The sequence below is a fragment of the Trematomus bernacchii genome, unplaced genomic scaffold (genome assembly GCF_902827165.1).
Source record: "Trematomus bernacchii unplaced genomic scaffold, fTreBer1.1, whole genome shotgun sequence".
NCBI lineage: Eukaryota > Metazoa > Chordata > Actinopteri > Perciformes > Nototheniidae > Trematomus > Trematomus bernacchii.
The window spans coordinates 4446859-4463700 of NW_022987567.1; the positions used below are offsets into that span (position 1 = coordinate 4446859).

The following is a 16842-nucleotide window of genomic DNA, read 5'->3' on the forward strand; positions in this document are numbered from 1 at the left end:
TAGGTGAGTTTTGTTAAAATGAGTAAAATGTGGATCTGTTTTAAGCCTATAATGTTAATTTCCACCTGGTGAATTTTCAGAATTCAACTTCAAGGCCAAAGATGATGTCATCATTTTGACATCAGGACGTTCTCTTCCAAATAAGGAGTGAATGACATTAGCTAACAGGAAGTAAAAAAAAGACCCATGCTGTTACCTAGCAACGCAATTCTGTTGATAAATATCTCAACAGAATTGCGTTGCTAGGTAACAGCATGGGTTATGAAAGCATAACAGGGGCCGTACTCATGAGCGTTTTATGCAAGCTCCCTCCCATTCATTTCAATTGAGACGGGAGAGGGACGCCAGGCCCTGGTTGAACCACATTACACTTTTGGAACGGAGTATATTGGTTGTTCCTCGTCGTGCGCGCTGCACCGCTTGTCATGTAACGAGGAACAACCAATCACAGCCGAGATATTTCTTTACTTCCGTAAACACAAGAGTGCGGAAAATATGGAGGGGAAGTTCATTTAAAGTGGACCTATCATGCTATATTTGAATAATATAGTGTAGGACCATACCTATATAAGGCATATTTGTACTTTTTGTTTTGCAAAATACCAAACAGATCATGCATTTTAGCCATGCCTCATTTTGCTCAATTTGACATTTTTTAGCTCTGTGTTTGTAAGGGCAGATAAGGGCAGAACAGCACCATCTACAGGCCTGGCATATGTACTACAGCGTCTCCAGCGCTTTCGAACGGCAATGTCCGTGGCTGTCTCCTCCTGATTGGTGGAGTTGGCCCAATAGCCGTAGCGCCACCGTCCTGACGTCAGGACAGTGTTCAAATCTGGATCAGTTTTTATCAGATCCGTTGCAGCCCCTTTTTTAGAGATTTGGGTATGGAGGAAAATAGAGAGGGTTGTGTTTTCTAACACTTGGTGAGTTCCCTGGAACACCAGGGACACCTATTCATGTATAAAAGACGTACAAAAGTGCATTTTGCATGATAGGTCCCCTTTAAAGAAATCAAATACTAAATTATAATTTGGAACAGACAGTGACTTTTTTAGGACATTGGATTTATTTCACAAACACAATTTGGAAGTATTGCTATAATACAGTTGTAGTCCTATAAATCACATAAAAGCACTCTTTTAAAAGCAAAAAGATGACAAAACAAATAACATAGTACTTATTCACTTCCAGGATGGAATAAATCCCAGTGGAGATGAAAACATTCTCCAGAGAATAAAAGACACAGGGAAAGGTAAAGGTAGTAATAAAATATTAAATTAAAACATCTTGTTCTAACCACAAAATAAGCAAATACTTGTTTGTCAACGTGGCAGCAGATTCTGCATATTTGAAGAAAAAAATACACACAACATATAGAATATATTAATAAGTATATAGGCTAATATTGGCCTAAGCAAATTGGGATTTTAAAATCACATATACATGATGTTTATAAGGGTATAAACACTATAACACACATTTGAATGTATCAATAGATTAATTTTTCTTTCAGATTCCAGACAACACGGCTCTTTATAATAATATAATTTGAAAATAACATCATTATTTTCCCTGCATTTGATTTTTAAGACAATCTATTTCCTCAGGGATCCAGCCGCTGAGAATATTCAAAGATTTGCACAGAAATTCAGACGTCCAAAAGAAGAAGTCAAAGTCAATTTTCTTGTTAGCACTGTTGTAAAATTAGCAGCAGAGTGCAAATAACAGGAGAAGAAACAGCTTCATAGTGTTTAGCAGTGACACAGTGGATCAGTGACTGTATCTGTAAAGTAGGGGATGCCTACAAAAGAGCCAGCGATTAGGCACATCAACTTTGACTGAAAAAGGAAAGGCACAGAGTTGGTGACACATTTACACTGTTGTGAGGTCCTGATGTGACATCGTAGGACTGGGAGGTCAAAATTCAGAAGTCCAGGTTGATCCTCACTACAAGAAAAATAAAAACAAGATTATTTTCCCCTGTCACTTTCGAAACTAAGTAAGAGTTGAACATTTACAAACTAGTCATAGAAGGACGACTGAACACGCTTACCGGGCAAAAGGTTAGGGTTCAAAAGTTACATTATTTTATTTCATTTCATTTTCATTTTTATTTGTCCCGCTCATGGTACGCATAACCAAATGTACAATAATACGATTATAACTTCCCGTTTGCTTGTTTTTTGTACAGAAGCCCATAGAGGCAGGTGAGAACTTATCAATATCCCTTTTCTAGTTCCACACTTGCACCCAACTGGGATTTGAGTTGCTCACTATCTGCTTCCACTGCTGTGATTATTGTGCGTTGTTATGCCAGTGACCTACTTGTGAGATAATGGGGTTTTTCTTCTTTCAATTTATGTTTTCCCAATTTGGTCTTGTCCAAATGTTGCTGTTTAACTTTTGTAATCTTGCTATATGCAATTCGTTTTTATCATTTGCATGTCACTGTGGTTGCACACCTAAACCCAGTGCTTTACTGCATCACTACTATTTAGACATACTTATGGCTATTTTACTAATATATATTTAGACTGTAAGTGTAAATATGCACATTGACATTGAATTTTATCTCGTTGCATTGTCATCTCTACTACCTCTGCTTTCACCACTCTTATTTATTTATTGTGTTTATTTTTTACTGCAGTGAGAGTTGCCAAAGAAATGTTGTTGGAAGACAATAAAGATATATTCTATTCTATTCTATTAATTAACTTGGCTGCGAAATCATACAAACCTACGGAAGCCCTGAGAGGCAAATAAGACAAAAGGGTTGGTGAAAAATGTTCGAATTATTTTTGTGTCCTGTTTATTGTCATTATTATTAGTATTATTATTATAGTTGTACTAAGTTTGACTATCATACTAGTTCATTGTAACACTCCCTTTGGCCACAAGAGGCTTCCCCACTACCCCAAATCACCTTCACTTGTCAAAAAATGTTGTCACCTGTGTTTATTGATGAGAAGTTTAGTTATTAAAAAAGAAATCCCCCCCCTCTGTCTTGACTGCCACAGACGTCTGTGTGTAACTGAAAACATAGTGTTAGCCTGGTATGCTAATGGTCAGTTATATAGTAGATTAATTAAAGCAGAAATATAGCTTTGGGCCTCGGATCATGTTCTGGTCTTAAATTTAGTAGCTAGATTTAGTCTGGCCTGTTCTTAAAACCTGGGTATGCATGTCTGTATGCTTACACCTCAATATATTAGGGATACCCTTATTTTGTATTAGTTTATTGATTTCTTTGTGTTTTTATATGGCCTTCTTGTGGGATAATGAGGTGTTTTCCAATTAATTCCTTGTTATACTGTATATAGAATCATTATGTTTTGATTTACGGTGGAGCCTGTTTCTTCTTGACATGGATATCTTCTCAAAATTGCCCTTTTCCAATTGTTGCCTTTTTTAACTTTTGTAAGGTTGTTATATTCAGTGTGTTGAAAACCTCCCTTTTCCCAATTTGTGCGACATTACTGCTGACCACTTTCCAAAACATCCTGCAGTGTTTCCTCTTTATATTCCACAGGCCTGTCTCTGCTCATGAAATTAAGTTTTTCACCAACATCTCGCACATATGGACGTTAGGCCAGTTTCACTGTGGCCTCAGAAAACACCTTTTGGGCTAATTACGACAATTTTGCAAAAATGTCTGATAGGATCAAATGTTAAAGTGACATTTTGGTAGGAAATTCATGTTAATTGTAAATTGACTTGTTGCTAAATTATTCAGAACAAGCGCAAGACATACATTTATTTGAATGCATTTATTTTGTACCCTTCGGGTGATGCATGGTTCACAAATAATGTTTCCTATAGGCTGTCTTTAAAAGGTAATATAGTATGTATTATAATGCTCAGGCAATTTGATGTATCTACATAATGATTTTCATACCTTACTGAAATGACTGAAAACCATTGGCCCCCTGCAAAGAAGGAAGCACATATTCCAATATTTAAAACACTAAATCAGCTTTGGATAATGGTCAGCAGTAATGTGAAGTGTGTACAGAAGTAATTCATGTGTAAAGCCTGCAAAAACAATATTATGGATCTTTTTAGGTAGAACATCTTGGAAAGTGCACATCATGCCTCTGAGCAACCAGTTAAAGAAAATAGGGCAAAATGGCTGTCAGAGAAATCCAAAGCCTATATATTTCCTTTTGTCCCTCGCTATAGTGTTGAATCCCTCTGTCTTCTGTCAGAGGATTTAAGATCCGATTAAGTCAATGTCTCCAGGCTTCCAACAGAGCCTAACAGACTGCTTAATGTGGGCTGAAGAACAGCTTCATAAGCCTGAACGAGGATTTGTGGTTATGTAAGAGAAGTGTTTGGCTGAGTCATGCTGTACAGACGTCACAGGGGCTTCTGGGGCTCGACCACCACGGGAGAAGAAAGCTTGAGGAAAATGTAAGAAATTGCATGTTGGAAAAGCAGCAAACGATAGACCAGAATATGTAAGCAGGTGATGAATAGTAACATCTCTTGGTCTATGTTTCTATTTAGATTATTCATTGTCTTCTGCTTAGGCAGAAATACAGGCTTTTAGATTAGGGTCAGAAAGTCAGCAGTATTTTTGTTTTGGTATTTCTTTCAAGCCCCTATAACTGAAATGTTTTTCACGCAAAATGTAGGTACTAAATAAAAATGTCATACCAAGTAGACGTCCAGTTCAGAGTCCGACTGACTCCTGCTGAGAGACGGCAGAGGATCGTCCAGAGCGATGGTCGAACTGGAGGCTCGGCGCTCTTCACTGCTAAGGAAAAACACAGGATAATGTGTTGTTGTGTAATGTAATGATGTAAGTGAGCACACTAAATGTTGCTCATAGCTCCTCTTTTGATGACATTTGACATCAGAAAAGTGTAAATAGAGGTAATTTTGTTAATTAAAAAGTTTTGATGCCAATGTGATTTTCAACAACTAAAAAACTAAAACAAGGAATTAAATAAACGTACATTTCAGAATACTTAAGTTTTTCTAATATTTAAAGCTCACACATGTTCAGATTCTCCATGTTTCATTTTGATAACAGTGTCGCAAAAAAACCTCCATACTGTAAAATAAATACAGAACTGATTTTCTTTTGTATTTCACATCTTTTTCTATTGGTTTTGCTCAGTTAAGTGTATTTGCATAGTGTTTTAAGTGATCAATTGGGGAAGGCAGACTTTTTAAAACCACAGAGTTCAGTTATGAGTGCTGCTTAAGTAAAGTACCTGTTAACAATTTCCTCTTCATCATTTGCCTTGAAAGAAACTCTCGGAAGGAGATCCGGCTGCTTGGAGGAACTGTAAACTGTTGAAGCAAACAGTCAGTGATTCAAGCAAAGCATCTCCCAACAATAGTACAATAAACATTTGCTTTAAAATAATATTTGATGCATTTCTCAAGCTTACAGTTTCCATCCAGGTTGTCCAAACTTTGGGCCTTCTTCTCCTCCTTCTTCTCCTCCCTGTGTGGGGACAGAAACTCCTGAGAGGCAGACTTTGCTGCATTCATGGAAGTCCTCTTCCTCTTTGAAGATGTTCCTCTCAAAGCTGAGGGACATAAAAAAAGAGTGATTCAAAAAGCGAGAATCTTTCTGTTATCGCAGGAGGCAGGAAGTAGGAAGCAGGATGTGTGAGTCATCTGTTTTATTTGTTCTATATATATATTCATGTTGCACTGTTGGAAGAGTCTGTGACTTTTCTTTGCCATATCTACACTGTAGCTAATGTGCACATGACAATAAAGCCTTGAATCTTTACTTACGGTGAATTTTTTTAAATACAGTCGAGCCCATGAACTTCAGAAATCTGTCCGCGTAGAAACCGGGCCTGTGAACCGACACCGTGTCCTGAAAATAAAGAATAATGTCAGAGCACGCACGCACGCACGCACGCACGCACGCACGCACGCACGCACGCACGCACGCACGCACGCACGCACGCACGCACGCACGCACGCACACACACACACACACACACACACACACACACACACACACACACACACACACACACACACACACACACACACACACACACACACACACACACACACACACACACACACACACACACACACACACACACACACACGTTTGCAGATACGTATTTATGTAGTTGGACATAGTAAAAACATGGAGTAAGAAGGAGGATGTGCAGTTACCCCATCATGTACAAGAGCTTTCCAGGAGTGCTCCACCTTCTTGATGAACCTGAAAATACACAATAAAAGTCTGTTTGATTATAGTAATCATACAAATACTATTTCGTCCGGAGTAAGCTGTACAAAGAGGCAGAATAATTAAAGACTTAAAAATAAAGAATAAAAAATCCATTAATAAATGTATAAATTAAAAAACTATCGATAATACAAAAAATGTAATTAAAATCACATTTTTTAAAAGGATAATGATGGACAAACACAGGATGATTATATATTCAATTCAGTCCTTTTTTAAATGACATTCCTAACTAATAAATCAACACAGAATATTAAAAAGCATGTGATCATTTTTTATGTATTTACATTGTTTTGTTTTTTTAATACATTTGTATTTACTGAAAAAGTCTGAACTAGAAGTGAGATGTGGATGTCAGTAAACATCAGAGAATAATAGATATAGATATCATGTGATTGTATGATCTCACCTGTAGGACTGAAGGATGTCGATGATTCCTAAAAAGATGAGACAGTTCTCGTCTTTATTTTTGGCAGGAATTCCACCAAATCTGAAAACAAGATTTTTAACGATTAATACACAGTTATTTACTTAAAAATTGTTCCTATATATTATTTGAAAAATAGTTGAAGCTGTTACATAAAGTAAAGCTAATTCTTGGTGGCATCAGCATGGATATCATCATCATTATAATCAACTTTTTTTTAGACTGTTCTTCCTACATTTCACAATGTATTGTTGTTGGGTCACTGTTCATCGGAAAGTTGTTTGTGTTTGAAAAAGCGGAAGAAGAAACAGAGTAGAAGAAACAGAGAACATACAAACTAAAGCATAAAAGTGTTTAGAGAGCCGTTTCAGTATATTATGCCATGATTAACTTACATTTTATTTCATGTATTTACATCGTCATGTTACAAGGTTTGATGCTTTTTCACAATGCAATAAAGATATCACCTACTCTGAGATAGCTGCAAAAATAACTCTAATATGAAACCAAGCTTTGAAATGTGATGTTTAAAACTGTATTTTCTCTATATTACCTGCCATGAAACCCCTCAAAAAACAAAGAAAGTTGTCCACAAAGAGAACAGAATAAAAACGTTACTCACGTGTCGTCATCCGCCACAGGTTCGGAGGCCTTGGTGTTCCCCTGGATGGACTCCAGGGCGGTGGAGTAGAGGACTTTCTGTCCCTTCCTGCTGTCACATCGACTTCCTCTGCTCAGAAGCTTCCGGTCCAAAACATGAACCCCCAGCAGGAGACTGTAGTCCATGATCTTAAAGCTCTCCAGGACCTGCAGAGAGATGACAACTGGTGAGCAACTCCAACTATTAAACTAAAAGTTCAATTAAAACAAATCGGAAAGTAATGATTTCTTAGATTTGTATTTGTAGTATGAAGACTTATGAGTATCTGTGGTGACAGTCCCAGGAAAGTCCACACTGTATGTAACTCATATCAGATCCCAAAACTCATTGGCAATTACTGCTCATCGACATTGGAACCACCAAAGAGAAAGATATGAGCTTTTTGAAATGATAACTTTCAGTAACAAACATTTCGGACAGAAGCTTTGTCTTGTGGGCAGATCCTCCAGCTGAGTCAATAAAGTAGCATCAAGCTTGTTTACAATACGATTTACTTTATTGGTCCCGTAGGAAAATTTGTTCCTAAAACATTTACAAACTTATTAACAATTGCGACGTATTGCACAACCCACATCTACATCCATATTACATTACTTGTGTGTTTAGTATGTATAAAGAAATCTATTTTAGTGAGAAAATAATATATTATCAGATTTGAAATTCAGGGTAAATCAAAACAGAACCTTCCTATGTTGCAGTATGTGGTCATACACTGTCAAAATTAAGTTGTTATTTTCCACATTCTGGGTATTTGTGCAATTATTTGATCAATTTCATAAATAATAGCTGATTCATGTAATAAAACAAGACTTTAAATGGTAAAATAACACAAAATTATACTTATATGAACCACAAATATACTGTATAAAGTGTTCTTGCTGTAAAGCTTTAAGGTGACCTCTTCCACTCCCAAGTGGGTCCCAGCTAAAGCCTTAATCTGCAAACCAATAGTACAGTACAAAATGAGCCTCAATCCCTCCGACCAAACACTGATGTCATGAACTAAGTCTCCTGTACACAAAGAGGCCCTTACTTTTCCATGGTGTTACCCAACACTAACTGAGGTCATGAAAAGAGGCCCCACACGAGCACGTTACACCCAAATAGGCCAGTTCGTGCTCGGATTATGCGAGTCAGGTGCTTCGCTATGCTAGTTTAATCCTCCATCAAGGGACCACTGTTGTTTCACGCTAATAAAATAACAAGCAGGTGCTAATGAGGCCATCATACCTCCAAGCCCATTGGCTGCCCATTAGGCCCTACACCCAGTGGCCCTACACATCATTATTTGTGATAATCTTGTACTTGGACACAGATTTGTACCTTGAGCATGCAAACGAAAACGTACTTAGGTGTACATTTTCTCCCCTAGCTAGCATTGGGAGAGGGTAAGCCAAACATCTGTTTAGCTAGAAAACCAAATAATTCTGTAAACATATATATGGTCCCCAGAGGATAAACTATCTCCATTTTGTTTTTCATCTCAATTACCTTTTCACTAGAGCCACTTTCATGCCACAATGTTTACTCTGACGCAAGATATTTCACAATTTTTGATGGTCATATTTTCATGAATTTCTCTTATCACATTCCTGCTCGCATGAAGATGAACCAATCTGATTGTAATGACCCTACCACTACGAGTAATCGAGGGTCAATCTTTACATTTCTAAGAAATCAAACAGCTTTTGGACATTATGTTTGTTCTGTTAAACCATATACTTTGCACTTTAATTATTATTTTAGCATTGTGACGAAGTGAAGTGAAGTGAAGAAGAGTAAAGTGTCTTCAGTCGAAGTGTAAAAACAAATTAACCCAGATTATTGTTTGGAAATATTCTGCAATCTTCTGTGACTCTGCTTGAGTTTTGATAGACCCTGATTACAACCATCCTTATGTTAAGAGATGTATATCTTTATGTGAACCCACCCGACAGTCCCTCTGCAGGGTCTTCATCAGGGCGCTGTAGGTGTCTGCGTCAAAGTGCAGGCCCTCATGCATCTCCTGGAAGTCCAGGTCTTTGAACGTGGGCGAGGACTTGACGCGCTCCTTGCGTGATGCTCTGCGTTTGTGCGAGGACCCCTTCAGGTCGTACTTGTAGTGCATCTTAATGGCGCGCGGCAGCACGTTGTTCATCACCACCACTCGGACGGTGACACCGCCGCACTGGATGCAGTAAAGACCGTAGAACTTGGGCAGCAACGTCCTCGGGTTCTGATTCAGATTCTACAAAACACAAGCAGAGTTTTTGTTCAGGAAGATATTTGTATATAGAGAAATGTTTGGCTTGTTATTGATCGTTATCGTTTTCGTAGTTTTGAGATGTACCAGAGTCCATGAAAAAAAAAGAAGAGTAATCCGAGGTCTGATAAGAAGCAGGCAAAAACTGAAACTGTTACTTAGCATTATATTAAAAAGGTAGCATATATTTTACACGTTTTTTTTTTTTTTAACTTGACACATTTATTGTTGTAATGACATCAAATTTTCATGAAATAAAATGAAAATATCTTGGTATAACAATAAACTTTTAACATTACAGAGATAGCCTTTTGTTTTTCTAGTGTGGGAGCAAAACAGTATGACAGATGCAACATTTCAAACATTCAGAAATCAGTTAATAAAGAAAGAACTGCACCAAACTGGACCTTTACTTTAAGGATATACAATTATTCTTTTGATGAGTAGCAATGAATTATTTGAATCTGCAGGGAACCTTTAGGTCCAATATTTCACGTTGAACAATCTTTTGCTAAATATGTGATCTGGTGTGCATGTAAGCACAACAAGAGTTGGTTTTCGATGAAGGAGCTCACCATGTAGTACCCAGGAAGCAGCTTCTGCAGGAACTCTGCCTCTTTGTGCTGCACTGTCTTAATGATGAACTCATCGTCGCTGGTGAGGTAGAACCAGGAGCTGCTGGCTCCGGGGTTGCTCAGCTCGATCAGAGGCTCGTTGCAGATGGAGTACTGAAATTCACAATGATGCAACAGTGTTAGAGTGAGAAAGTGTTGCAATCGAATCAACCATCGTGCTGCATCACAATGACGAGGTGGATTTCCACACTGACCAGATAGTCGTCTGGTTTGATGCCGAACAGCTCTCTGAAGTAACGAAAGGCCAGTGGTGCGTACGTTTTCAGACGGAAATCTGGGTAGTGATGTGCTGGAGTCATGTTGCTGCCCTCACTGCAGAACAAATAAAATGCATTTAGGTTAGGATAAGAAAAAAGTAAATGTACAACGATAAAACAGTAGCTATTCCAACATGCTGTAAAAAAATGTTGTGTCACCGTAAGTAAAGCACAGGTGCAAAAAACAAGAAGTATTTCAGGGTCCTGGTTTTGATTATGCCAGTTCAGTGTCACGCTATTGTGGGTTAAAGGGACACTTAAATACAAAGCCATGTTAGTGTCATTTGTAACACCATTTGTGCTTTGATAAATGTTAAAATGTCTGCTGGGAAAAAGCAATATTGCTGTGGTTTTCGACCAAACCACAATGAGTTTGAGGTTGTAAACATCCAAAAGTGACTTCCTTAATCTTTATATATAAATATTAATATATGCTACAGTATCCGTTATTTATTTGACAGTTGAAATGTCTAGTTATTTTCATCTCTGATACTGACACTACAATTTTGTGTATCTGCTGTTACACTTATGCTCTATATCTGTCTTTTTCCCCTATCCTAAACAACTATGGGTGCGTGTTGCTTTATCTACTGAAGCCATCTAAAAAACCTCGTGCTCAAACTGTGAAATTAATATTCTACTTCCCTAAAGAAGAAATACATAGCTCACAATACTCAGTTACTCAAAACTAATATATCTTGTTGTTTAAACTTTTCCACACGCACACAACTTTAAGCAGCATATCTGATTGGTCAGAACCGATTCAAACATTGAAAAATAAATCCATAGTGCAGATTTGTACGAAAGTTTAAAATTGAGATTTAGGAATACCAAAAATAAATCAATACATATAATTCCAGTGTATAATACCGGGTATAACTCTGAAGCCTACAGTATACCTGAATGACAGTTGTTGACAGTTTAAACTGATGGATTTTACTGGATTTAACTTTTTTCAGATATCCAGTGATTCAAGCCAGTATCAGACTCATACCAATACTGAGTAGATTGAAGTAGTTTAAGGTTATCCATTCCCTTTGTACACAACACAATTATAATTTGCTTTTTTGGGGGGCCTGAAAGGATTTGGAAATCCAAGTGTAAAGATAGAGAAATTGGTTAACACAGCAACCAGGTTTTAACTAATTCAAAAAGAAAATAATCACCTTTGTGATTTGAGAGAAAAGATCCTTTATGGTAATTCATCTGCACATTTATTATATGCATCAGCTAAATGTCAACTAAAATAAGGAAGTGTAGAGTACCTGGGCAGAAAAGCGCTCTCCACCACGGAGAAGTCCTGCATGAGAACATCTCTGTCTGGTTTGGAGCTGAGGTTTCCCACAGCGTAACCGATGCCCAGCTGGATGGCTCCCTTCAGAGCTGCTGCCGTGGGCTAACTCACCAGAACAGGGAAGAAAAAAAGACACTTGTTTCAAAAACAGAAATAAATCAACCAGTTTTTCAAATTACAATTCTCAATCTCCATATATTTAACCCTTTTAATTCTGCGTGTTAGCATGCCAACATGTCCATTAGCACATATCACATTTGATGAAGAATATTGCTTGCTTAGTCTTGACCACAGTATTGGATCTATACCGATGAACTTGACTTCCCCATAACCAAACTAATCAAAATCTAAGTCTTTAATCTTAAATGTTCCTAATAAGGAAACTGATTTGCAGCCAGGATTTATACAAAACCATAAACATTGATGGACAGCAACAAACAACAAGACATTATATTTTACTTTGATGAGGCTACCGACAAAGTCCCACACCAGCACCTAATTAGCCTAAATATATAGAAAATATAACTTGACAAATTAAAAAATGTCATTGAGCTCGACTTATTTTCCTCCAACAAACTGAGCTGCAGTGAGAGCTCTGTGTGAAGCTGATCAAACTAATCTTCTTGCCCTTTGCTCTGTTCCCGCCATCACTAAACAGTTATTACATAACATATAGCTGACTGACGGAAACATAATAAACACTAGTAAAAATCAATGTTTAATGGTACAAAACATTTGGAATTTCTATTATTTTAAATGTTGTTAATCATTCAAATTTAAAACTATATACAACATTTATTTTTGGTTATTTAAATGCCCATGTATACACCATTAATTCTACATCCTGCTAGGTGACACTTGGGGTAGGGAGTTGCCCTATCTTCAGGATAGAGCAACAGCCCTCAAAATGTCTACGCACATCCCTGGTGTCACTGTCTTCCAAAATGAGGATGTTAGCGATCTTCTTTTGAAAGCATAACATGAAGAACAATGAAGCCTGCCTACCTTGTGTTTGTAGAGTTTAGTTCCACTTCCTGCGCTGTCTACCGTGGCGGTTGACATCTTTTGGGCAGATGGAAGTTGATGAGAGGGAAGCTCGGCCGTCCTTCCTCCAACTGTTGCTGCCTGAGTTCCTTCTTTACGCTCAATGATGAATGCAGGGATTAAACCTCACATGGGCTTTACCGAAAATGCATTTTCCAGGTGCACCACTCCTGAGGTAGAAAGAAAAAGAGTTACACACTGTGCCACATTTGCATGAAAGTCAATGCAAAGCTGGTTGCACAAGTAGCATAAGAATTTCACCGACTATAACAACTTCTAAAGTTTGACGGTATAGATTTACGTGAGTCTTTCCATATGACTTACAAAGAAACGTCTAGACCTCTCTGTCCAGGGCACTTCTGAGATCTGAGGAACCACCAGTGTTTATTAAAGTCTTTAAAGTCCAGAATCCCTCACAACAACCCATGATCCTTATTAGGAAGGATTGGAAAACGCCCCTGTTTTATAACTGTACGCAAACAGGGCTCAGTGCTTTGTCGCTTAAGTATATTTTACCCTATAAAGGCTTATTATGGAAACGGCAACAACAAATATTTTATTTTCATCAGTGCATTTACTATTTTCACCCGAAATTAGCATAGATAATGATTCATTTGGGTATTTTAACATTATATTTCTGAAAAATTCTAATACAAAAATTGTCTTAATGTAGGTAATAACTCGGGAAGTTTCATAGTGACATCTAGTCAATTGTCTACCTCTAACCAGTAGTGTTTTCTTATGGAAATGTATATGTAAACGTTTGTTTTTCTTAACATTTATTTTTAGTGTTCACCTATCCTAAAACATGGCAACATTTTTTTAATTATAATTATTTATATATTGTATTCTTATTGTATTCATATCATGATCATTATGTTAAGTCACTCTAAATAAGAGCATCTGTCAACTGTTATACATTTACCAGTGATGCCTGTAATCATTGTTTGCTGGGACTCAAATCAACAAAGTGTTGTGAAAGAAATGCTTGTACGTATTTCCAGAAACAGTAGAGACACAAACCACAAAATCATGTTTCTATGTTGTTATTGTTTCTTTATAAAGACATTAACAGAGTGGAGACCACTGGTCTTTATGACACTGCTTAAATATTTTTTTTTCCAATAGCTTACATTTATTAAGTAAAACAGATATGCCATTTCATCTTAGAAATAAATCCTTGACTGATATGTCAACTAAATGAAATAAATATTTACAATTTTTAACCTGGCTTCATCCTATGTTCAGATTTCTGTTCCGGAAATGAATGCAAATTAACACATTTTTATTAAGGTACTGATATGCATATTTGAACAATACATTTCAAAAAACGTATCCGACAAAAAGAATTGTCTTGCTGTATGCAATCAGCTGGGCAAGTTTCATTGTAACATTTAATAATTAAAAATATCACCTTTTTATTTGTTGTATTATTTGTCTAAGTCTATTTCTACGAATATCATGTCATATTGGTCGGTAAATGAAATAAAAACGACCATGTGTGGTTAAGGACCAGCCAGTTAAAGACTTATATTAAAAAACAAACACTGCCGCAAAATTGGCATGTAGTCAGCATTATTCAAAACATTTTGTAACACAAACAAATGTATTTCTTCTCAAATCATATTGACTTCTTCTCATTTTAAAGTTTGAGTTACATTAAGTTAAAAACCATGATGGGCCAAACACTGAGCCTTGAGGAACTCCCCAATTAGCGTTCAATTTCTTTGTATTATTATATATTATATGTTTATAGCTATTTTCCATTTAACTACGAAATCAGGGATGTTCACCTGGATAGTAGAGAGTGTCCTGACATTCTGAAATCCTGGAGTTGTTTGTTTTACTTTAGGCCTGTTAAGGAAATTGTGCGATCAAATGTGTTAACATTGCTAACCTTAGTTTCTCCCTTGTGCCATCTCTTGGGAGTGAACCTTAATGTATGTGTGATCAACAGACGTATTTAGGGGGTGAGGTTTTTGCATACTGTGTCTGAGGGGTATCTGTATATCCCATTGTCTTGTAGGGTGTGATGGTTTTGCATACAGTGACAGAGGGGGTATCAGCTGGCCTCCCAGAATGTTGTTGTAAAGTAAATCTGCGTTGATGTCCTCTTATAAAGAGAGCCTGTTTCACTCAGAACAGTACGTGCTCTTTGGAGGAGACGTCATATTTGCAAGTATAAAAATATCTTTATTGCCTTTAATACGGATATTGTGTTGCTGTACGTGTGTTACCTAACCGATTATTCTCTCTAGACCACAGCTGATTTTAAAGCTGTGACGACAGGCCCTCTTCTTCTTGTTTGAAGTGTAAATATTAGCGTACAAAACAAAATTCCAATCACAACATGTTTTTGTGTCTTAAACGAACCTGCACAGATCCTATCACAAGCCCCTGTTTATTTTAAGCACTGCCTCAGGATGTGGTGTTGTGGTCGGACTCAGGAAGAATGAAACTGTTTCATAAATGTCTATAGGTGTCAATTACAGAGGCTGAAGAGATCAACAAAATGGCTACGGATCATTCCTTTTCTTAAAGAGACTTGATGTGATTAGTGCTTGGAGTAGTGAATGGGTTTTATTATATGTACTGTACAGTGTTTGGCAGTTCATGTAGGGTTTCCTCTGCAGCACTTTACATATTAAAATCACACAGAGTGATGTACAGCCAAACACGGCTGAAAACATGTTATAGTAGGCACCTTTAACAGAGCATTAGTCAGAGGTATGACAACATATAAAATACAATACAAGAAAAGCAAGATGATTGTGAATGAAGTACCTGTATGCTTCTATTGATATCCACACAGATCGTTTGCTTTCATGTAACCAAAGTTTGACAAAAGATGATTGGTAGGTCTACTGCTTGTACAAAGGACACCAGAATCTTTCTGATGGCAAAATCTTGTCATGTTGCAAATAATTAAAGATGCGTTTATGCAGATATGTTTATAGAGATCTAGGGATTTCCACAATCATGAGGATTCATCCTCTTGGCGCCACAAATGTTAATATTACTTTTCATAGCTTTCCTAGATTCATTAGACTTTCCATAAGCTTTGGCAAAATGGTTTTCATGGTTGGCACAGCATGTGTCATTCTACCTATTTTTAAATAATGACTGAATGATCTTTAGACTTTAAAAATACATCAACCGGGATTTCCATACGAATACAAATAATCGTGTGGGTTATATGCAAAAAAAGGTCTATGCAACCTGCAATCACATCGGCCTAGAGTATGATCCATCCTCATTGGAGACCACAGTCAAATGTTGATATCCACCTGTTTAAAGTGATCTTTCAATCAATGTGGATAGACAAAATGTTGGACATCTCTCAGTGTAACACAAAACACTTAAAAGCACCACATAATGCCTCCAAAATAACAAGTAACTTTTGAAAACAGTTTACAGAAAAATGTAGAAGTTTCTTGTGTTAGACTGCATTAGTTAAAGCTAGGAGTTTAGGCTGTATGGTATATATGGTGTAACTTATTAGGCAGGGGAACTCAGGTGAATATTTAAACCCTGCACACCCTCACGCAACCAGCACACTGCAGCTCTTTTGCATACATGTAAACGATGACAACCCCGTCCAGCTCACTGCCGACATTTTACTTTCTGTCTGACTGAGGGGAAGTCTAGCACATTTCCTCTTGACACACTTAGTTCATCTTCCTCTTGAATAACACACACATACAGACTGCGTGACACTATAATAAAGCTTATTCTAATCTTGATTATCATTCAGTTAATCAACATCAAGTTACACAGTTAATCATATCAAGTTACAGCTTAGTGTTAAACAGACATACAAGTTAAAGAAGTGGCTCAGTCCTCACTAAAAATAAAAGTTGATGGGAAGAAAAGGTAGATTTAGAAAGAATAAACACTCTTTGGCTTCTTACCTTAATTAGCATAGTCGTACTGTATGATGACGAGATGAATGCAGGTCAGTGAAATAATACTGCGCTGTGTGATCTGAACTCTGTGGGAGACCGTGGTGAAGAGCAGAGAGCTGCAGCGACTGGAGAGCATCCTCACCAC

General features: G+C 37.2%; 1 protein-coding gene across 4 annotated transcripts; it reads right to left on the bottom strand.

Moving 5' to 3' along the window:
* Positions 1-1047: 1047 nt before the first annotated feature.
* On the bottom strand, positions 1048-16842 carry pip5k1ba (phosphatidylinositol-4-phosphate 5-kinase, type I, beta a). 4 transcript variants are annotated; one of them, XM_034125987.1, is made up of 15 exons: positions 16704-16842; positions 12754-12962; positions 11720-11850; positions 10392-10509; positions 10138-10290; positions 9251-9547; positions 7282-7466; positions 6642-6722; positions 6157-6205; positions 5758-5842; positions 5403-5543; positions 5223-5301; positions 4660-4756; positions 3899-3929; positions 1048-1950 (listed from the first exon to the last, which is right to left on the bottom strand). In XM_034125987.1, the coding sequence occupies exons 2-14, from the start codon at positions 12808-12810 to the stop codon at positions 3900-3902; spliced, it is 1503 nt and encodes a 500-aa protein (XP_033981878.1). In that variant the 5' UTR covers positions 12811-12962; positions 16704-16842; the 3' UTR covers positions 1048-1950; position 3899. The 4 variants fall into 4 exon arrangements, with proteins under 4 accessions (XP_033981878.1, XP_033981876.1, XP_033981880.1 ...); XM_034125985.1 differs by having other exon boundaries at positions 4660-4759; XM_034125989.1 differs by lacking the exon at positions 3899-3929.